General features: G+C 38.6%; 1 protein-coding gene across 7 annotated transcripts in view; it reads left to right on the top strand.

Annotated features, from left to right (window-relative positions):
• LOC124605610 (actin-binding LIM protein 2) overlaps positions 1–20,779 on the top strand; it is a 345,173-nt gene that overhangs the window by 278,552 nt on the left and 45,842 nt on the right. For all 7 annotated transcript variants that reach the window (XM_047137409.1, XM_047137411.1, XM_047137408.1 and 4 more), the window contains 2 exons: positions 9,334–9,520; positions 20,309–20,425. In XM_047137409.1, coding sequence (XP_046993365.1) covers positions 9,334–9,520; positions 20,309–20,425 — 304 coding nt within the window. The remainder of the gene's footprint in view (positions 1–9,333; positions 9,521–20,308; positions 20,426–20,779) is intronic.

The following is a 20,779-nucleotide window of genomic DNA, read 5'->3' as shown; positions in this document are numbered from 1 at the left end:
TGGAGAGAAAAGAAGTTAGAACCATGGTAAAAAAATAAATTAAAAGATAAACAAACCTGAAAAACTGCTAAAATCGCTCAACACTGGTGAGGCTACTGGAGCTAACAGCGTACCTGTAGGAGCCTATGTAGATTATGCAACAATACATTTAAAGCAGTTGGATAATGTACAGGTCATTCCCATTTTCAAAGTCGTTCATGGACAGACAGACATCTACAATTATACTCCACAACTGCCACACTGTCCCACAGTTGAAATAAATTTGTGACCATTCATGCAGCTGTTCTGCGTATAAATTCACTATCCATAGTTTTTTTTTGTATGAGTACCAAACGCTTGGATAGTACTCCTGAACGGACCACATGAGTATTTTGTAATCCGTCTCCTTTGTAGGCTTATTCCATTTTCCTTGTATCCTACCAACAAAATGAAGTCTGCCACCTGCATTACATGCTGCGCCTGTGTGATCATTCCATCCAAAACATGGACAGCAAACATTCCAACCCATTTGCATGGGATAGGCCTGAAGTTGCTCCTACATCTGTCAATGATTCTTGAGTCGAGATAACATACTGCATCCTCTCTGCAAGATATCTTCATTCTTATCATAAACTTCACTCGATACCTCCATATGAACATACCTTCAGTCATGAGCGTGTGTGTGCTTCTAAAACAAATGCTTTCCAGGATACAAGGAACGCTGCATCTATGTGACTCCCATGGCCTATGGCTTTCATAATGCTGTGAGAAAAACACGAGTTGGGTTTTACATAATCGTTGTTGTCGACATCCATGCTGGTTAACATGGAGCAGATAGTTCTGTTTGAGATACCTCATCATGTTTAAGTGTAGAATATGCTCTAAAATTCTACAAACAATGGATGACAAGGATATATCACGGTAGTTTTTTAAATCATTTCTGCTAGTTTCCTGTAGGCATGTGTGACCTGTACTTTCTTCCAGCTGCTGGGCACAGTTTTTTGGCTGAGAGATCTGTGTTACAATATAATTAAAAGATGGGCCCACTCAGCCACAAATTCTACATAGAAACTGACAGGGCTTCAGTTGTCCTTCATTTGACATCACTCTGTCTGTAGCCCTACACTTTGTCTTACACCTACTATGCAGTAGTCTGTATTTCTTTGTAAATTTCTTTACAGTGACACTATACCGTGGAGGGGTGCCTCCATCATCTGCGTGGTCAGCTATTCTTTTAAACTAAGAACACAGTTCTCCCACATGCCCGTGTCCACAGCTAAATGCTAAAGTTCATAATTGAGATATGACATTACTGCCTCTTTATTTAGTTTGCAGAATGTATAACACTTTTTATTTGCTGTAGTTCCCCTTTGTACTTTGGTAATCTTTGTTGTTCTAGCTGCATCATATCGACTGACACCAGTTTCGGTGTGGACATCCTGGAAGAAGTCAGAGCTATTTGTTTACATTACATCTAATATTTTTTAATTATGAGTGGGCTCTCAATACTTCCCTGGTATTTTTGAGAGAGGGCATTTAGCGTAGTTTTCCTGGATGTCTTGCCATGTCTGCCACTTACAGAACTGTAAATTATACTAATCGATTGTTGGATGATTAAAGTTTTCTCCAATATTGACAGTATGATAGGGGAAAATACAGGCTAGTAAACGTAAGTTTTCTCTGAATTGTTTAGTTCACATCTGGGAATGAGTCCGGTGGTTGATAGAAAGATGCAGTTTAAAGTTTCTGCCCAGTCTTGATACTGAGTGTAGCCCAAAGAATCTTGCATTCAGCATCGGTTTTGATCTCAGTGGATTTAAGTTTGTTGCCTACTGCAACAGATACACCATGTCCATTTCCCATTTTCCTTTACTTTCAATATACACTTACCTTTTCTTGAAAAATATAACTGCTTCAACATCAGGTTTTAATCAGTTTCCTATACATAGTATTATGTGAGCTTCAGTGCTTTTTAGGAGTGCTCCAAACCCTGGCACTTTGTTGCGGATGTTTAAGCAGTTTCTGACCAAGCATTTAATAAGTTACTGGAAATGGGGGGGGGGGGGGGGGGCACGTTACTTAGAATCTTATAAAGGTACTTCTAGGTCTCCAATAGCAGTAGTTATTTTGACTGGATGGAGAATCAGACAACAGGGACCATATGTTCTAGCATGTCACAATCTGCAATGGGTTTCACCCTGTCCCTTCAGTGCCTGCTGGAAAAGTCTCTTCAGTGTTTTGAATGAGACTTTTATGTGTGCTCACTGTAGGCACATTGTGATCCTTCCCATTCCTTGCTTCCATTTCATTTTTCACTGTAGGCACATCATGATCCTTCCCATCCCTTACTGCCATTATTCAGCAAAACTTTTAACTACTTTTAAGTAGTAGACCTCTACCCTTTTGCATTTGCCTCCCCATGATACAGGACATATCAGATTTCCTAATAGGTGAAGTGTCTCATTGGTTTAGTTTGATTTTCAGTGGAAGACAGAACCTTGTACTTGTTAGCTGAGGTTAGGAGATTGGTGTAATATTCTGACTTATCTCTGTATAGGTCCCCTATACCTATCATTGACAAGCCACTCACTATAATTGAACAAGTGGTGATGGCTCCAGTACTTCCTGTAGAGTAGACAGTTCCACCGGAAAGGCTAGTAATTGAGGTAGTTTTGGTATTTCTGGTACACGTCTCTCTGTATCCCCAAAAACATACACGTTCACAGCAAACTTCCAATCACATGACAGTAGTATGTTCTATATTCCCAGTTGCTTACAAACTTCAACTAACCCATCCCTTCCCAAGAATGGTGTTCATAGTTGGGCTGCATTGTGCAATTTTTTACAGAGCAGTAAACAAATAACTGTAATCTGATCTTATTGATTGATTCTCTTTTAATTTCTGGATCTGTTACACTACATATGTTAAGAATTCCCTTCAGGGACTGAAGTGGTTATCACCTAACAAACACCTAACAGAGAGATATCTGTCATGACAGCAGAAAAATCTGGGGTAAAAGTTTTTGATTCTCTTAAACTATTGGGTGGGAGATTCATTTAATAAACTTAAAAATAGCAAAAAATTAGAATAAATGAAAACATTATACACTCATGTTGAAAGCGAAAACTGAGTGTCACACTTACTGCCAGATTAAAACTGCGTGCCAGACAGGGACTAAAACCTGGGACATTTGCCTTTCATGGGCAATTTTTTTGCCAGTTGAGCTACCGAAGCACATCTCCACAATTCCAAACCCACCCTCTCACAGCTTTACTTCCACCAGTACCTCATCTGCTATCTTCCAAACCTGCAGGGCCAGGACTTCTGGAAGAAAGGATATTGCAGTTACATGGCTTATCCACAGCAACATCCCCCAGGCTGTGACTAAGCCATGTCTCTGCAATACCATTTCCTCTAGGTGTGCTAATCATGCAAGTTTTGCTGGGGAACTTCAGTGAAGTTTGGAAGGAGCAGATGAAGTACTGGCAGAAATACAGCTGTGGGGCTGGGTCATGAGTCATGCAAGGGGAGTGCAATTAGTAGAGCAGTTGCCTCTGAAAGGTAAAGGTCACCAGTTCGAGTACCAGTCTGGCACACACTTTTAATCTGCCAGGAAGTGTCACACCTGTGCACACTCCGTGGCAAAGTGACAAAATTAATTCTAAATGGAACACTGTGTGATAGCTGTAATATACATAATAGTAAGTGTAATTCACAAATTTTGACTTACTAAAAATGTATTACCCATAACATCTGTAACTTCAAAATTCTCAGAAATACACTTTCATTTGTGTCAATATACATTGAAATTTGGAGTGACTGATTTTTTGAAAATGTATAATACAACTAATGCTACGGCATGAAATACATTTTTGGTGGCATTCAACATTCAAAAATACACAGTACATCACAATACGCACTAGGGAAAGTATATCCCAATAAAACAAAGAAAACTGTGGAGCAAAACATAGCATGTCTTCCATATGAGGTGAGTAACAATGTTATACTTAATTATTGGCCTATATTATGCATGACAGTCCATTGCAGAATTATGGAATGCTTTTCATGGTTGTGTGTTATGACTGTTTTGGAGCTCTGAGATGTAGGACAAACTTGTAATTGCGCTCAGCATCTTGTAAGAAGAAACACACAACACATAATTTCATAAAGGCGGTTGAGAGAATTATACGATGTGAAAGTAACTTTGTGAATACCTCAAGGGTGTGTTACAGAGCTGTTACTGTTCGCAGTACGTGTAAATTATATTGTGGATAACACTGGAAGTCCTGCAAGACTTTCTGCACATGATGATGTACACAGGGAACTTCCAATGCCAGAAAACTGGAGTGAAAGGCAGAGGACTGACACTCTTTGTGAGGACTGGTAGTTAAACTCTAGCATAAACAAATGTAACTATTGTGTTTAAAGTGTTAGAAAGGGCAGCTGTTATTCATTTAAGTGTTTGGCAGACAATCACTGGAATCAGTAACAAATGTGAAATATGTAGGAATATACACCCAGAGTAATCCAAGTAGGAGTGACTACTTAAAAACAGCTATAGGAAAAGCAGATGCCAGCCAAGTTGGTGGAATGTTAAGGAAGATTCTTAAATATTGCTCGTCTGACTCCGGTGCTTACCAAATAGGATTAATAAAGATGATTCAAAGAACTAAATATCATGCAGACACTCATCAGATGCCAGTGGTACACACTTAGAGAGAGAGAGAGAGAGAGAGAGAGAGAGAGAGAGAGAGAGAGTGCATCACAGGGAGAGAGATATTATTGCACTTTCAAGAAGAGTGAAGCATCTTTTTACTTCCTCTTACATGTATCACACGAAGTGGCCATTATAGTGAAATCAGAGGTTTATCAATTGTTGATCTTCCTGCACACCATTTGCAGATGATGTGGGAAAATTATCCTCCACACACTGTAAAATCACTTGCAAAGTATAGATTTTGAGGTTGTTAACTAGTCTGACCACTGTATTTCAGTTTTTCTTGGCACCTGCAGTTTTAGTTCCCATCTGCCCTGGTCATCACTAGTTACCACAATTCTTCATGCTATGTTTATCTGCCTACTTCTTGTGGTAGTCATTTTTCACTTATTTCTTTTATAATGTTTTCCATGTATGTCAGCATTTATTCCTTGTGTCATCTAATTTTTTAAACTTTCTCCATAGCGGCATATTTCAAATAGCTCTGATAAGTTTGTTCAGGTGTTCTTGCATCTTTAATACCTTCATGTTTCCTACCCACACCATATATGTCCAAGGTGCAAAACATCAATACCCTCTTCTTAATTCCAAGAACATACAGGCATCATGAGATTTATTTTGATGGAGAAATTGTTCTTAATCTGTATGTCACTTCATTTGTGTAATTTTATTTTTTAGATAATCAAACTCATGCATAGCTAATACTGTATTGCACTTAATTCTGATGTATAATTGTTTATATTCTTGGGATTAGTTTTGTCTTTGTTCCATGTATTATTATGTGAAATTCTGTTATAATGAGGAGACTACCCAGCCATCAGATTTGTTATTTTTGTGTTACTATATGTAAAGTTGAGAACTCGAATATCAATGTATCAAAGCATGTTGATGCAACTCTCAAAAATTCTTGAGAAAATAAACTTTGAAGTTTACAGAGAAATTTCAATTTACTAAAATTGGATGATTTTCATGGAGGGCTGCATGGTCCTCTCTCTCTCTCTCTCTCTCTCTCTCTCTCTCTCTCTCTCTCTCTCTCTCTCTCTCTCTCCTTTCTTTCTTTCTGTCTGTCTTTCCTTTACAATGTGATTACATACATCATCTAAATGAAGGGGTCGGAGAGATATAGTAATAAGCCACACTTCTGTCGAACATGAGATATTCACGCTATGACATTCTTAACAATGCCCTCCTCATCTTGGATTGAAGAAGTTCCATCTTTCTCCAACAGGAGGCAGATGATGACATAGCGTAGTTCTGTACTCCGCCACCTGGTGTCTTTTTATGATATACATAGTCACAAGCCACATCAAAATGACCGAATGCTCACATACATCTGAAGGTGCTTTACACGTTCTAGGTGTATATGGTAGTGATAGTAATGTAAATGAGGATTCTGATCCCTTTAACAGTGATGGTGATGAGTCTTGGTGTCCATCAAGCAACAGTATTAGCTCAGAAGATGTTTCGGTAACCATACAAAAATATTTTTTACAGGTGATCGTCGTTCAAGGGCTTGAGACTTTGTTTCGCGTAACATTGCTCTTACAGTTGATCATCATCTTTTATGATAATGAGAAACCTTTAGACCCTAATTTTAATGACCACTGATTGCGGTAATAATATAGTTTTCATGGCTACAAACATGTAAGAATATTTTTTATTTCACTGCCATTTCAATGGCATATAATGACGTGTGTGGCTTGTGACTATATCTCACGGAAGTTCTGTGACTATTTTTCTATTCATATTACAGCTTGAAATAAGTATAGCAAATGAAATATCATCCCAGAAACCAAGCTCTTCAAGAAAAAGAAAGCGTAATATTGATGCGTGGAAAAAATTAAGGCCAAACCTGGACGTAACATGGGTCTGCAGTATGTGTCTTCTAAAACCAACAAGACTGTTCAGGCAGCATCTTTGGGAAGTCCCTGTAGTTGTTCAAATAAGTGCTATGTGAAACTACTTGGAGAAGAAGAAAATATTTTCCACTCATTATGGGACATAAAATGCCCTTAATACTTACCTAATGTGTTCTATGACAGTGGTACCTGTTCAACATGTGATGCCTTTCTAACAGCAACAAGTAACCCAGAATATGGCTAAAGAGAATGTGAAGAGCACCATGTAGTAGCAATAGTCATGCAACAAACGTTTCCCACACCAAAACTAACAGTTGGTCTGGCATTCTACAAGAGAAAAATATGGGCGTAAAACTACGCTATCCACGATTGTGGGTCAAATGGGAGTACGTGTTTCAGTGGAGTGAGAAGGACTGAGGAAATGGTTCAGATGAAGTCGGGAACTCTCTATCAAAATACTTGGAGATAACTAACACTCAAACCTAAAATCTCCACATAATCACAGATAACTGTAAGGGCCAGGCAAAGAATTAGCTTCTTATTGTCCTGGAAAGGACTCTCATTACCACCAAAAGATTTGAATCTGTGCAGCATTATTTCCCCATGGTAGGTCAAGCTAGACTTCCTTGCGATCGTGATTCTGGTCGCATTAAAATTTATGCAAGAAACAGATGTCCAATAGTATACATGCCAGATGATGGGCAGAAGTTGTCCAAAAAATTTCGTTGTGATGAAAATGCACAGACAAGACTTCAGAAGCTTGGGTGATTGATCATTAATCTCGATACCCACTCTATTCATATCTGGAGATCCCATTCGGTTGGAGTGTAAAGATCCCTTCACACTCCCAAGTGTGAAGCACTGCTACTCAGAATAGGAAACTTCACGTCAGTGGATCTACGTAGCAAGAGGAAAGGAAGACCTGCTGAACCAGATATATTTCAGCTGCCAATAAAATACAGAAAGCCAATTCAAATTAATCAGAAAAACATTGATGACATACTGTCTTTTGGTCATGTGCTGGAAATAATGTGAACGCTTGTGAACGATGATGATGTAGAAGAACTTCCTTTATTTCACATTTACGATGTAAAACAAATTATTAGACTGACTTATCTGTTATGTATGTGTGTGTATGTGAAAGTGCAAAAATGGTTAAAAACTACTAGTTGTTATGTAATTTTCAGAACAAAACCTTTAAAACATATTTTGTGTTCTAAATTATTTTCAGGGAGACACAGTCATTAGCCATTTTCGATGACATCATAATTAAAATGACTCTTAAATTAATATTGCTCAACAGGAAGCAGATCATCTATTTTACACAAGGTTTGCAGTGTATTAAAGTATAATTAAAAGCAAAAAGGAAGTGTCTATTTGGTCTTCATCATTTTTATACTTGAACTTTAAAGTTGCTGTATCTCAAAACTAGTTGAATGTGGCTTATGACTATATCTCCCACCTCTTGAAATATAAAATTTGTCAAATTTGTGCTAATTAACTCATGTCTAATAATTTTTTTAATGAAAAATGCATGTCATGTTATTTCTAAAAACTGTAATTTTGCACGTGATATGTATTTAGAAACAAGAAGAGATTCGTTTTTAGTAAAAAAAAAAAAAGTGATTAGACATATGTTAATTAGTGTATATTTTATGAATTTTAAACAATGGAAAATCCAGGATGGAATATAACAATACTAGAGAAGGAAAGTTGCTACTCACCATATAGCAGAGATGCTGAGTCGCGATAGGCACAACAAAAAGATTCACACAGTTACAGCTTTTGGCCATTAAGGCCTTTGTCAGCAGTAGACACACACACACACACACACACACACACACACACACACACACACACACACACACACGAAACTTGCAATGCGTTTGTGTGTGTGTGTGTGTGTGTGTGTGTGTGTGTGTGTGTGTGTACTGCTGACAAAGGCCTTAATGGCCAAAAGCTATAACTGTGTGAATCTTTTTGTTGTGCCTATTGCGACTCAGCATCTCCGCTATATGGTGAGTAGCAACTTTCCTTCTCTGGTATTGTTTTATGATTCTATATTTAAATAATGTAGGAATTTAAACTGAAACAAGAAGAGGACCAGAAAGCAAGATTCAACAGTGATCCATTGATTACATGTTACCTTCTTCGATGCCATCAAGTTGGCCATGCAGCCTGTTGTGAAAATTTTCATAGTTTTAGTGAACTAAAGTTCCTCACAAAACTTCAATGTTGATTTTCTCAAGAATTTTTGAGAGTTGCACCAACATACTATAGTAGATTGGTATTTGAATCCTGAACTTCACATACCCAAATATAAAAAATTACAAAAATTTGATTTCAGAGTGGTCCCCTTGTAAGCTCTGGTAAGGATGATCAGCAAAACAGTTTCTGGGTTCTTAGCTTGCAGTGATAAAAATTGTTGCTCATAATCAAGAAGAGCTTTCTTCCCATTTTGTGATTGTCACTATGCTTATTGCTTTATCAAGTGCTGGGGGAAACTTCATTGAACATTATAGATATTCTGTACTAAAGCATTTCAAATGTTTGTAATTTTACTGTCACACATTTCTCCATCCCCTGACATTATACACGACAACTGGAACTTCTTTGCCCCTCACAGCAAATTTCAAATTGGCATTTTCACAGCTGCAACCCCCCCCCCCCCCCCCTTACACACACACACACACACACACACACACACACACACACACACACACACACCAATTTTAATTACAGTGCTTTAAATTGGACGTGTTTGTTCTACTACACAGAAAGAAGAACAGGAGTTGAGTAAAATAGCAACTGGCATTGGAAAAGTGTTCCTGCAGAATGTAAGAGAACGTGAAAAACTGAGGCAATGGAAGATGGCTCATTTGGATCCTCGCAATGCGTCGAGAACGCCGTCTGCTGCTCGAGAACCAACGTATCGATTGAGATATGAATCACCAGTTAATGCATGTAAGTATTGAATTTATTGTGATAGCAAAGGTTTTGGGGTGGAAACAATAAACAAAAATGAGAAAGGCAACCATTAACTTCTATCTAGATGGTGTGTGGCATGTAAAAATATCTAATAGCTCAGAGCGCTAGCGCGCTCTCTCTCTCTCTCTCTCTCTCTCTCTCTCTCTCTCTCTCTCACACACACACACACACACACACACACACACACACACACACACACCAGTCACCAAGGCTGTGGCAATGTTCACTGTTTACGTATAGTTGCCACCAGGCTACAAGAGCGATGAGAAGAAAGATACTTGGAAACGGCAAGGTGTACTAGACAATCAGGAGATAAGGAGGTAGTGGGTGCTGTGGTAGAAGGAAGGATAGATGGAAGTAGAAAATTGAGGAATCAAGAGGTGACATTTATGAAACAAAGGTGGGTGGGCAGATCAAGTAAGGGGAGGGAGGTCCAAGGATTGGGTAGCGGAGTGGTGTGGAAAATGACATGAGAGGGGGAAATGTGGTTAAGGTGATTATTTGAGGTAGAGGCCTTGGTAATTATAAGAATAAAGTGTATGCTGAAGGTAGAGATCTCACCACCTACATAATTCAGAGAAGCTGATGCCGTAGGGAGGCATCCTGGTAGCTGTCTTTGTAGCTATTGGTGGTATGGTGCACAACATTTTTAACAACTTGAAGGTAAAGTTAACCATATATTGGCAGTGTTCATTCATGTTACTTGTGGTCCACACTAGAATACTTCTTTCATATGCCATTTCTTGACATATTCTCAGAGGAAGTATTTGAGGTGAGTGAGGATGTCACTGGACAATGTACCAGACCACCCAGGCCGATCCATTGTTGACAATACGTTGCATTCAGGTTTCAATGTACATTAAGGCTCTGATGTGATGGGGCCCCCATCCTGCTGAAACCATGTAACAGAACATGTCACAGCAGGTATGTGTGCGTTGTCCAGTAGCATGTTTTCTCACTGTCCTTCCTTTCTTGTGTTTTGTGTTGTCACTGCTGTGCCCCGAAAGCACTTCTGACCATTCATTGATATGTCTTTTACCATTGTGTAGGTGCAATCTGTCTCTCCTGAAAGTCTGTAATCACTGTGCTGAAACACCCTGTAGATTTATTTATCCCTGCAGTGGAGCTTGTTAAAGAACTGTGGTTCAGAAAAATAGTTGACCGTGCACTTGATAGATGTGTACTTAGTATAACAGTTCATGATTGGAGGGACACTCACTGGTATACAGTCACTGTAAATTAACTGAGACTACTGCGTAACAGATTAAAACAAATCACAAGTCTGCAAAATTATGAAAAGGAAAGTGGCTACTGACCACATAGCGGAGGTGCTGAGGCGCAGATAGGTACAATAAAAAGACTGTCATAAATAAAGCTTTTGGTCAGTAAGGCCTTCATCAAAAATAGATCACACACACACACACACACACACACACACGACTGTAGTCTCAGGCAGCTGAAGCCACACTTCAACCACTGTGGCTTTGGTTGCCTGAGACGGCAGTTGTGTGCGTGAGTTGCGTTTGCATGAGTGTGTGTGTGTGTGTCTGTCGTCTATTTCTGATGAAGGTCTTACTGGCCGAAAGCTTTATTTGTGACAGTCTTTTTGTTGTACCTATCTGCGACTCAGCATCTCTGCCGTATATTGATCAGCAACTTTCCTTTCCATAATATTGTTACAAATCACAAGTCTTAGATATAGGAAGATGCTGATGTAAGATGCTTGACTGTCAAGAGGAGTTTGCATGAAGCCTTCAACAGCCACCCTATAGCAGAGTATTATTGAAAGGTCTGTTGCAAAACGAAAAGAAATTTGGTAGTATGTGAAGGCTGTTAATGTTACAAAGTTAGTGTCTTGACATTCATAGACAAGACAACGATGAACTTGAGGGTAGCAAAGCAAAAGCAAAAACACTGATTTCCATTTTCAAATGTTTGTTTACAAATTAAAATCCAGTTGTAGAGCCCTAATTTAATTCTCACAACACCTTAAAGATTAATGATACAAATATTGTTATCAGTGGTGTTGAGAAACAGCCAAAACGACTAAAATTGAACAAAGCACCAGAGTCTTATGGAATCTGTATCAGATTCTCTACTGGATTTGTGGCTAAGTTAGCAGCTCTCTTAACTATAACCTGCTGTAGAATAAAATATTGTGGCAGTAGTCGAAGAAAGCACAGGTTACACCTGTCTGCAAGAAAGGTGGAACACATGATCCACAAAAGTACTGTCTGATCAAACATAATGAGGTATTTCAAACAGCATGATCTCCGTGCTAACCAGCATGGATTCCAAAAACGTTATGTGCAAGGTTCATCTTGCATCTTTTTTGCAAAATTCACTTAGATTTTTTGTGAAATTCGCATCTGTTTTTATGTTTATGAATGATTAGATGCACAAATATAAAGGTTGTCATGCTACACGAGTGGAGACAAACAAAGCCTTAGTTCTTTGAAATTGACTGTTAAAAAAAAAAAAAGTGCTGATGGGGAACTTTTTGGCTGAAATGTTTGCTTTTGCACAAACTTCAACATGTTTTTTTTATTTATTTATTTTTTTTTTCTGAAATAGCCTTTATTTTCTTCGTATGGTTGCATTTAAGATTTCAGTATATGATTGTTCTGTTAAAGAGTAGCGGCATTTTCCTACCAGTGAACTGAATGTGTTTGTGATTTAAGGTGTTCCTCAACATTCTTTGTCTTTTCCTGCCCAAATTAATGCCTACAAAATCTGTGGAATATTAATTTCTGCCTTCCGTGAGCATTCATAGGTAGACCCATGCTTGACAAAGCAACCATTAGAACTGACAAGGCATTTAGTGTGGAAGTAGAACTGAAAGTAATTCTATTTGAATGTGTGAGGAAGAATTTTGGCCCATTTGGAAAATGTGAAAAATTTTGTTTTCCAGTCACTATAGTACGGAGGTTGAACACTATTTAATAGTAGTAGCTGGCTGCAATCATAAACAGACTAGAATTTTGACTACCCAAGGGGAAAGGAGTGGTGCCTCCCTCTTGCAGGGTAGCAGCCTACACCTATGTTCTGCAAAAGCATAACTGACGCATTGTCACAGGGATCACCAATCTCTTCCGGTGTTTTAAGGGTCATAATTGAAATTTGTGATGGACCAAGATTAGTTGCTTCATTCCTTTCAAAATAAGAAAAGAAAACAATGAGGAATGCGTAACACAAAGCATTCAGGAATGGCTATTGTGAAGGTTGGCAGAATATTGTTAACAATGTAGTTCACCCCCAACCTCTTAACAGTATTCAGTGCAACCACCATTTGAAATACCTGCCACCTAATTTACCATGTTAAATGAGTCTATGTTATACCAACTGTATAACTTAAGCTATGAAAAATACATATGCATTTATTTGTTATAAAATGCTAGGTCCCACGGCTGAGTATTACATTGCATGTTGCATTATGCGACATTTATCTTAAACAAATCACTCAACCACACACAATTGGCATGGCACCAAAGCATCGAGCAAATTGATACATTGCATTTGTGCACTTATTGTTTTGCAAGCAGGTTCTGACACACATTATCTTTCCAAATTGAGCTTTTCCAGGTGATGTTCAATACCAGTAACTGAAATTTGGTTACGTTTTTGATATTAATAAGCCAAAAATAAAGGTATTGCAAACTATATGTGATAAAATACTTCCTCTGCTTGCTATTCGCTCTGCAAAAGTGTCTGTTAGGCAACTTCACATTTTTTAATTTTGAGGCAGAATTCGCACCTATCTCGCATTTATCACAAAATGTGAATTTTTCTGGTCCTTAATCGTGTGGAATTCAACTGGCACCTTTAACACTTGATATTGTGAAAGCAGTGGATCAAGACGGTAGGTAGATGCAGTATTTATCGATTTGTGAAAAGCATTTGACTGAGAACCATATCTCACAGAGATATTAAAGAAACTAAACTGCCAGACACTTAAAGATGACACACTATCCTGAGTCAGCGTATTTACAAAGTATCAAGAAGCAGCTTTAATTTGACTACTGTCTTGACTGGTAATTTGTATGGCCCAACCTTATACATCTCCGTGAGAGGAAGAGCAGAATCGAATACTTGCTAGGTGATACATCAAAGTCATTCTTTGCCATATACATATGTAGTCTAGGCATAGTTTGACCTCTCTTCTGCAGGCGACCAGGAATGGTGTCACTCACTGAATATATGCTCATGTATGTGCTAGTTGGACATGCAACAAGAGAGGTGTGACGCCTCAATAACATTGGATGTAAGAGGAGAGACAAAAAAGTTGTCACTGCTGGAAGAGTTGAGAGAGTACTGCCCTTCTTTGTCAGAAGAATAAATGCAGGATAGATTCAGTGACACAGCAGGAGGGTAAGAAATAGATGGGGGAGGACTCAAAAAATACCAGGGTAGTGTCAGAGACCACCGCCCACAGATATCTGCAGAACAAGCAATGGTGGTCTCACCACCTTAGTAGCGTGAAAAAACTGTACCACTGAAAAAATGTGTGAACGAGTCCCAATTTACCGTGGAGGGAGTAAAGCAGAAATAAACATCTTATCCATAAAATCTAAACATTAGGTTCCTACCAAATATTAAACTTACATCTAAGAGCAAAGTGAAAAACTTGAAATAATGTGTTCCAAGACAAAATAAATGCAAAGGCCACTAAATACTCATAAAACATAAAGAGGATAATACGAGAGTTGGAACTTCAATAGTGGCAACTATTTATTCACAACCGATACAAAAGAGTTACATGTTTGCACCTGTTACTGTCCTTCAGAGTAGTCACCAACGTTATGTAGAACCCATTGCCAGTGATGTAGAAGGTGTAGTGTACCGTTAGCAGAGCCTGTTCCTTTGATGGTGCAAATGGAGTGGTCTGCTACCTGTCAAATCTCTGGAACAGTTCTGAAGTGAATGCCACGAAGTGGTTCCTTCATCTTCGGAATCAAATCAGTCAAAGGGACTTAAGTCCGGGGAGTATGATGAATGGTGCAGTACTTTGCAGTCCGATTGACCGAACAGAGCAGCCACAGCTTGCGCTGTATTTGCCCGCGCATTGTCGTGCAAAATGATGGGTGGGTTGTGCAGACATTGTCACCGCTTCTTTCACAAAGCTCGTCGCAGGTGATGCTCCAAAACCGATCAGTAATACTGTGCATTGACAGTCTACCATGGAGGAATGTAATGTGTTAGGATAACACCATCACAGTCGTACATGAGAATCACCATAACTTTAGATTGTTCCATTCGCACCATCAACAGAACAGGCTCTGGTAACGGTATACTATGCCTTCCACATTGTTGGCAGTGGGTTCTACACAATGCTGGTGACTACTTTGAAGGACAGTAATAGGTGCAAACGTGTAACTCTTTTTTATCAGTTGTGAAGAAACAGTTGCCACTATTTAAGTTCCAACCCTCGTATTTCTATAAACAATACGATAATGTTTCATCATAGTAATATATCAGAGGTATATGAATGATTTTTTTACAACACCACTTTCTGTGTAGTGCCATCACATAACATACTGACGAAAGTGTAAATCTTGGGTGATAAAGTTCATGTCACTCTAATGTAATGAATATTAATAAACTATCCTCAATTAATTGTGGCTCATAACTTAGCAATATTTGAGAAATGTTCACAGGCAAGTACAAAAGACAAGAAGAAACATGCATACATACCTCTAGTTATATTGATTCATAACTTCTAAGTGATCTCATGTGGAGTGTCTCTTTTGGTTCTCCCAGTAGCAAATAATACACATTGATGTGTAAAAAATCTGATAACTGTACTAGAGAAGGATATGTGGTATTGCACTGTTGTGTTTGTATTCCTCAAGTGATAACACACTCCACAAAAAAGGGAAATAAAATGCAAGTGAACACAGAAAAACTAAATTTATGGTATCTCTGATTGGTGTACTGAATGGACAACATAAATCATAAGCAGAGTGGTAAAGAATATAAAAGAATTTGCAGAATATTGCAATGATATGTTCAAAATGTGGCTCAACACAGCACAGGCACACATGTGGCATGTTTATAAGAATATCAAAATGTGGGAAAAGACAGATTGCTACTAACTGTAATGCAAATTTTTCCGGTCCTTAATCATGTGGAACTTGACTGTCACCTTTCACACTTGACATCCTGAAAGCAATAAAGACATCTTTTAAAGCTCAAAATAATGAGTTTAAAATTTTTGTAGATCACCAGTAATAAAACCCCGAGTTTACTTGTGCTCTGGACTTCGAATAAATATCCTGAAACTTGGTCATTTTTTAGTTTGTGTCACTGTGAAGTCTAATCATGTACTTCACAATGCTTTCCTGTGAATATAAATCTTGGAGGAGCTGGCTGGAGCTCAGTGAATGTATTTTATCTTGTACCATTGGCAAGCACTTGTCACTCAACTGACGAAATGCCATCACTTTCTGTCTCTAATGAAGTAACATCACATTCTTCTTCTTCACTTTCTGAGCCACTAAATTCAATGTGAAACTCAGGATCACTTTAGTCATCCGGTTTTTTATTATTTATTTATTTATTTTAGAAGATTCAGAATACAGAGTGGGCAGTTATCTTCATTCAGGTCATGAGATGGTTCAGATACGTGTAGCCTACATATGCGATAGAACAGACATTAACATTGCCTCGGTCATCCTCAAAACTGGCTGTGTGAGATAAGTTAAAACGTACTTCTGCATAGGGTTTCACTTACCCACAACAGCAGCAACAGTAACTTCTTATTAATGTGTATCTTGCTGTGCTATGGATGCAAACAGCAGTACATGTAGATGTACTTTTTGTAGGTACACTTGTTGTAGGTGAAAACTCTGCCCAATACACATCTTAAGAGGTAAAATTTATTGGACATGCATGTACAGATAATGCTGTCCACAGAAAAGAGCTTCCCTATTTTTCCCTTGTATTCTACATCTTAACCATCTCAACATGTTTCTAGCATGAGCAGTAAATAGCAAAAATTAACTTAAAAAAGTGACACTTAGAAAACATGTAGATAACTAATGCTGTTTGCATGCAGTATCTTTCCAGTTGTTCCTCTTACTAAGAAACAAAACATTGTGCCTAATGCAGTGTGCCAGATAAGTGTTCTACCTATAAAATTAGGATTCTTAACAAGGAAGAATGAACCTCTATTTAATGACAGTGTCACATATAATTAATGTAGCCAGTAACCCCTGAACATTGTCCATTTAAAACTATAATTTACTGGTTGGAGAGTCAATATTTGCTCCTATTAATCAGAAGTTCAAGGGTACTTATCAAGTCACTGTGTGGTCTGGCACAATTGATGTCCATAGGTGAAGTGGGTCATTGGCTTGCGGCATCTGCATGGATACAGTGTTGACCCAGCTGTGGCTGCTGACTGCATGGCAGCAAAGAATAGATGTCCCCAGCATTGAAGCGAGCCAGAGCCCCTGTGCTGACCAAGTGGGCTCTGCAGACATATGAGTGGTAAATGGGCTGCACGGCCACAGGTGGCAGAAGATTGTGATGCCCAGGTTAGAAAGGCACGATGCTGGTCATTTTGGACCATGCAACTAGGTGGTAGCAGCTCAGCCTGTGGGCATGTAGCTTGAGTGTGAGGCTAGCCATATGGTCATTGATGAGACAATATCTGCAGGTGACTGTGTAATTTCCATGCCACTTGCGTGTGAACTGTGTTGACTACAATGCCCAGCATTGCAATACGACAGATGGGCAGCAAGCCCAGCCGTGTTAGCAGTAGATGGGTAACACTGGAATTCCACAGTGGCCATAGACAGCACGTTCAGATGCTTGGTGGGTCTGCAGGAGTGTCGCAAGCCAGTGGCCAGTTCCTGCAAGCAGGGCTAGTGTTGTATGGCGTTAGCAGTTCACTGTGGCTGAAGTCTGGATCACAAGAGCACATCAGCCCTGACTGGAAACGAGGGAGATGCATCTACACTCTCCCATCAGAGACTCTCCAAAATGACACGTGTGACTCACCTACCACATTACCTAATTGGTGGTGTGTGTATTCTAGTTTATTTAGCAGGGTGCTGGGTAAGATTGGGGGGGGGGGGGGTTGCTAATTTTAGCAACCAACAGAAAATGTGCTGTGATGCTACTAGCTCTGTGATTCTCAGGCAAGTACGCTCTGTAGAAACTGACACTGCAGCAGTGTTTGAAACACGTGGAAAACAGAGTCTGAAATAAATTTTTTTGAATAAAAATTCTAAATATTCCCAGACTAGCTAGCAGTCCTGTACAATATATTGAAAAGCGGGAGAGAGATAATTGATCCTTGGGGTAGCCCTGTGCTTGTCATTCTAGGCCTCATATAGCCATTTACACTTATTACCAGTTACCAGTGAGAAAGGAAGGGGATAAGTTCGCTCACAAAGCTACCAGGAATATTCTGCCTCCACATTTTGGCATCCAGCATTTGATAAGTTGACATTATTACACACATTGTTTATGTCAGTAAAAGGTGCAGTGATGTATCTGTTGCAAGTGAGACATGTTTGGATGTCGCTTATTAATTTTATTAGTGTTTCATTCATGCCATTTCTTCTCTGAAAACCAAAATTTGATTTGGGGAATAGGTTGTGGTCTTGTACTACCATTCATGCCTATGTTCCAACTTCCTTTCCTGCACTTCTTGCAAACAGTTTAGGAGCATTATTGCACTATATGATGTTGCTTCATTAAGTTCTTTACCGTATTTTCCTAATGACACTGTTCGCGATGTTTCCCATTTGTGGATATCAGTACTTTTGTGCCAAGTATTATAAAAAATATTCCAAAAATAATTCCTCCCTTTCTGCATTTAGGTAGAGAGCATGTGTTATTGTGTATTGTTAGTCCCAGCAGCATTGCTTCTCCCAAATAACAGGGCTCTGTCGAGTTCCACAACATTAAAGTATTTTTTTTAGGAAATGGTCTCCTTGCTCATCAGTATATGGTTCAACAGAGTCATCCACTAATTTGTTCAGAAGCACTACTGCACTTGTGTTGTCCCAGGTTCTATGTACACACTTCATTTTTTGCTCCAGATGGTTGAACTGGGTATGTCTTCGTAAAGTTGTTACAGAAGCTGATCCATGCAGTTTCTTCTTATTTTTGAATAGTCACTTTACTTTTGAATGCAGTCTATTGAAGTTTATGTAATTTTATGCTGAAATGTGCTTACTGTACAGTTTTTGTGCTTTCCTTTGTTCCAGCAATGCATTATTGCATTCCTCATCTCCCCATACTGTGTCGTAGTTTTTGGAACAAAGGTTTTATTATGTGGGATAGGTACCATTCATGATTCTCCAAAACAAGCAGTGAAATTCGTGTAGTCTGTCCTTGTCTCTCTACATTCTGAAAATGTTTGTCCTTCCTAAAAAGCATAGTAGTGTACTTGTTCCAGTCTGCTTTCTGAATGTTCCACTTGTACCTTGCCCATATGACACCATGTATTGCCCCTGTGTCACATCTGAGAAATCTGAGCAGATGATCAGATCCAAGGGCTTCTGCGACTACCTCCTGTATGGAGTTTTATGTTAAACTCGGTGACACCAAACATACGTCTACAGCACTCAGTCATTGGTTTGTTGCAATTTTCCTTGTTGGGGAGCTGTCCTTTAAAATGATTGAGTTATTTTCATCAACAATATCCACTATCATTTTGTAAACACTTGTTTTCTTTGTCTGAGCCCCAAGCTATGTTGAGCACTAAAACCACCTAATATTAGCTAAGGATGCACTACCAAATTTAAAAAAAAAAGACAGACTCGGTTTCATTTAACAATACATCTGTTAATTTGTAATTTGTGGAATGGCACCAGACTGACAACAAAAGATGGTCTTCAGTGTGAGAGAGCGGTAGAAACTGACTGAGAAGAGTAGTTTCTTGTGACAAAAGTACAAGCCTGGGAGGAACAGTATAGATGTTAGCACATTGTGAGAATAATATTAAAACATTGTGAGGAAGAAAGTTTTTATCAAGGGAGATCTAACCTCTAACAATAGAACTTTCATCAAAGTAAAGCATGTAGAGAGGTTTAAGATCAGAGATTAATATATTTTTGCATCTTCTGACATTTAGAGGCTTGGAAGCTGAGCCTGAACTGAAAACAATCCCAAAAGTGACAGTTTGAGGTAAAATGAAAAGAAATAATGTATAGAAGCTGATTCAGCTGTAAATACAAATCTCAGCTTTTACTTTAATGTGACATACAGTGTGTTACTACTTTTAATCAAAGCTTTATGAAGAAAAGTGGTGTTCCAGCTGTGTATTACTTAGCAAAGTAATGCACTGAATCTTCACTTGGAAAGGATAGGTTTCAAATCCTCATCTGGCCATCCAATTTAGATTCTCTGTGGTCTGTCTAAACTGATCAAATAGAATGCTGAGACAGTTTGTTTGTAAAGGCTATAAACAATCTCTCTCTCCCCATCTTGATCCTATCAGATCATGTGCTCCATCTCTAGTGACATCATCATCAAAATGATGTTACTCACTCAGTCTCCTTTCTTATTAATGGGGAGTTCTTTGTGTTTTTGAGGGGTGTGAAAGTTAAAAGATTTATTAAAAAAACAAATGAAGATCTAAGGACATAACAAGTTCAGTAGGATTAATTTTGAAAGAACATTGAAGGAAGGGATTTTGTAAATGATGTGCATGTGTTTCTTATTTAAATAAATGAAATAAATCCTTTGTGACATTAAGGTGCCACATGATCCAGTTAATTGAGCCATCTTTTCCCTTGTCTTTCTTTGAAGCTCCATCAAGAAATGTGGACCATCCTAGACCATGGGAAGAAGAAGAATATATGGACCGCAGTTCCAGCTATCGGTCATCTGTGGGGAGATCAGTAGGCACTATTCCTAGTTACAATGGTAAGTGCGTGCATTGAACTTTGGTTGCTCATATGAAAATGTTTCATGTTTTAGTAATTCTAACAGATTTTTTATACAAAAATTTGGCAAATGTTGTCCACTTCACAGAAATCAACATGTTTCCTGAACTATTACTTTTGGGATGCAGTACAATTTCCATCTATTCAGCAAGGGGGTGGGGGATGACTTGTTGAATGGATACAGTTTTAAAGACTTTCTCAGCCTTCAAAATCTAATCCTCTATTGGTGTATTCCAACTAAGTTGCACTGTAGATATTTGAATTCTTTTATGGTGTAGAAAATTGTAAGTCTGGCAGAAAGCAAGAAAGAAAGGGCATGGGGTTTGTCAAAGAA

This window comes from Schistocerca americana, chromosome 3 (assembly GCF_021461395.2).
Source record: "Schistocerca americana isolate TAMUIC-IGC-003095 chromosome 3, iqSchAmer2.1, whole genome shotgun sequence".
NCBI classification, from domain to species: Eukaryota; Metazoa; Arthropoda; class Insecta; order Orthoptera; family Acrididae; genus Schistocerca; species Schistocerca americana.
Note: the sequence above shows the minus strand (reverse complement) of the source record. Positions and strands in the feature narration are given on the sequence as shown.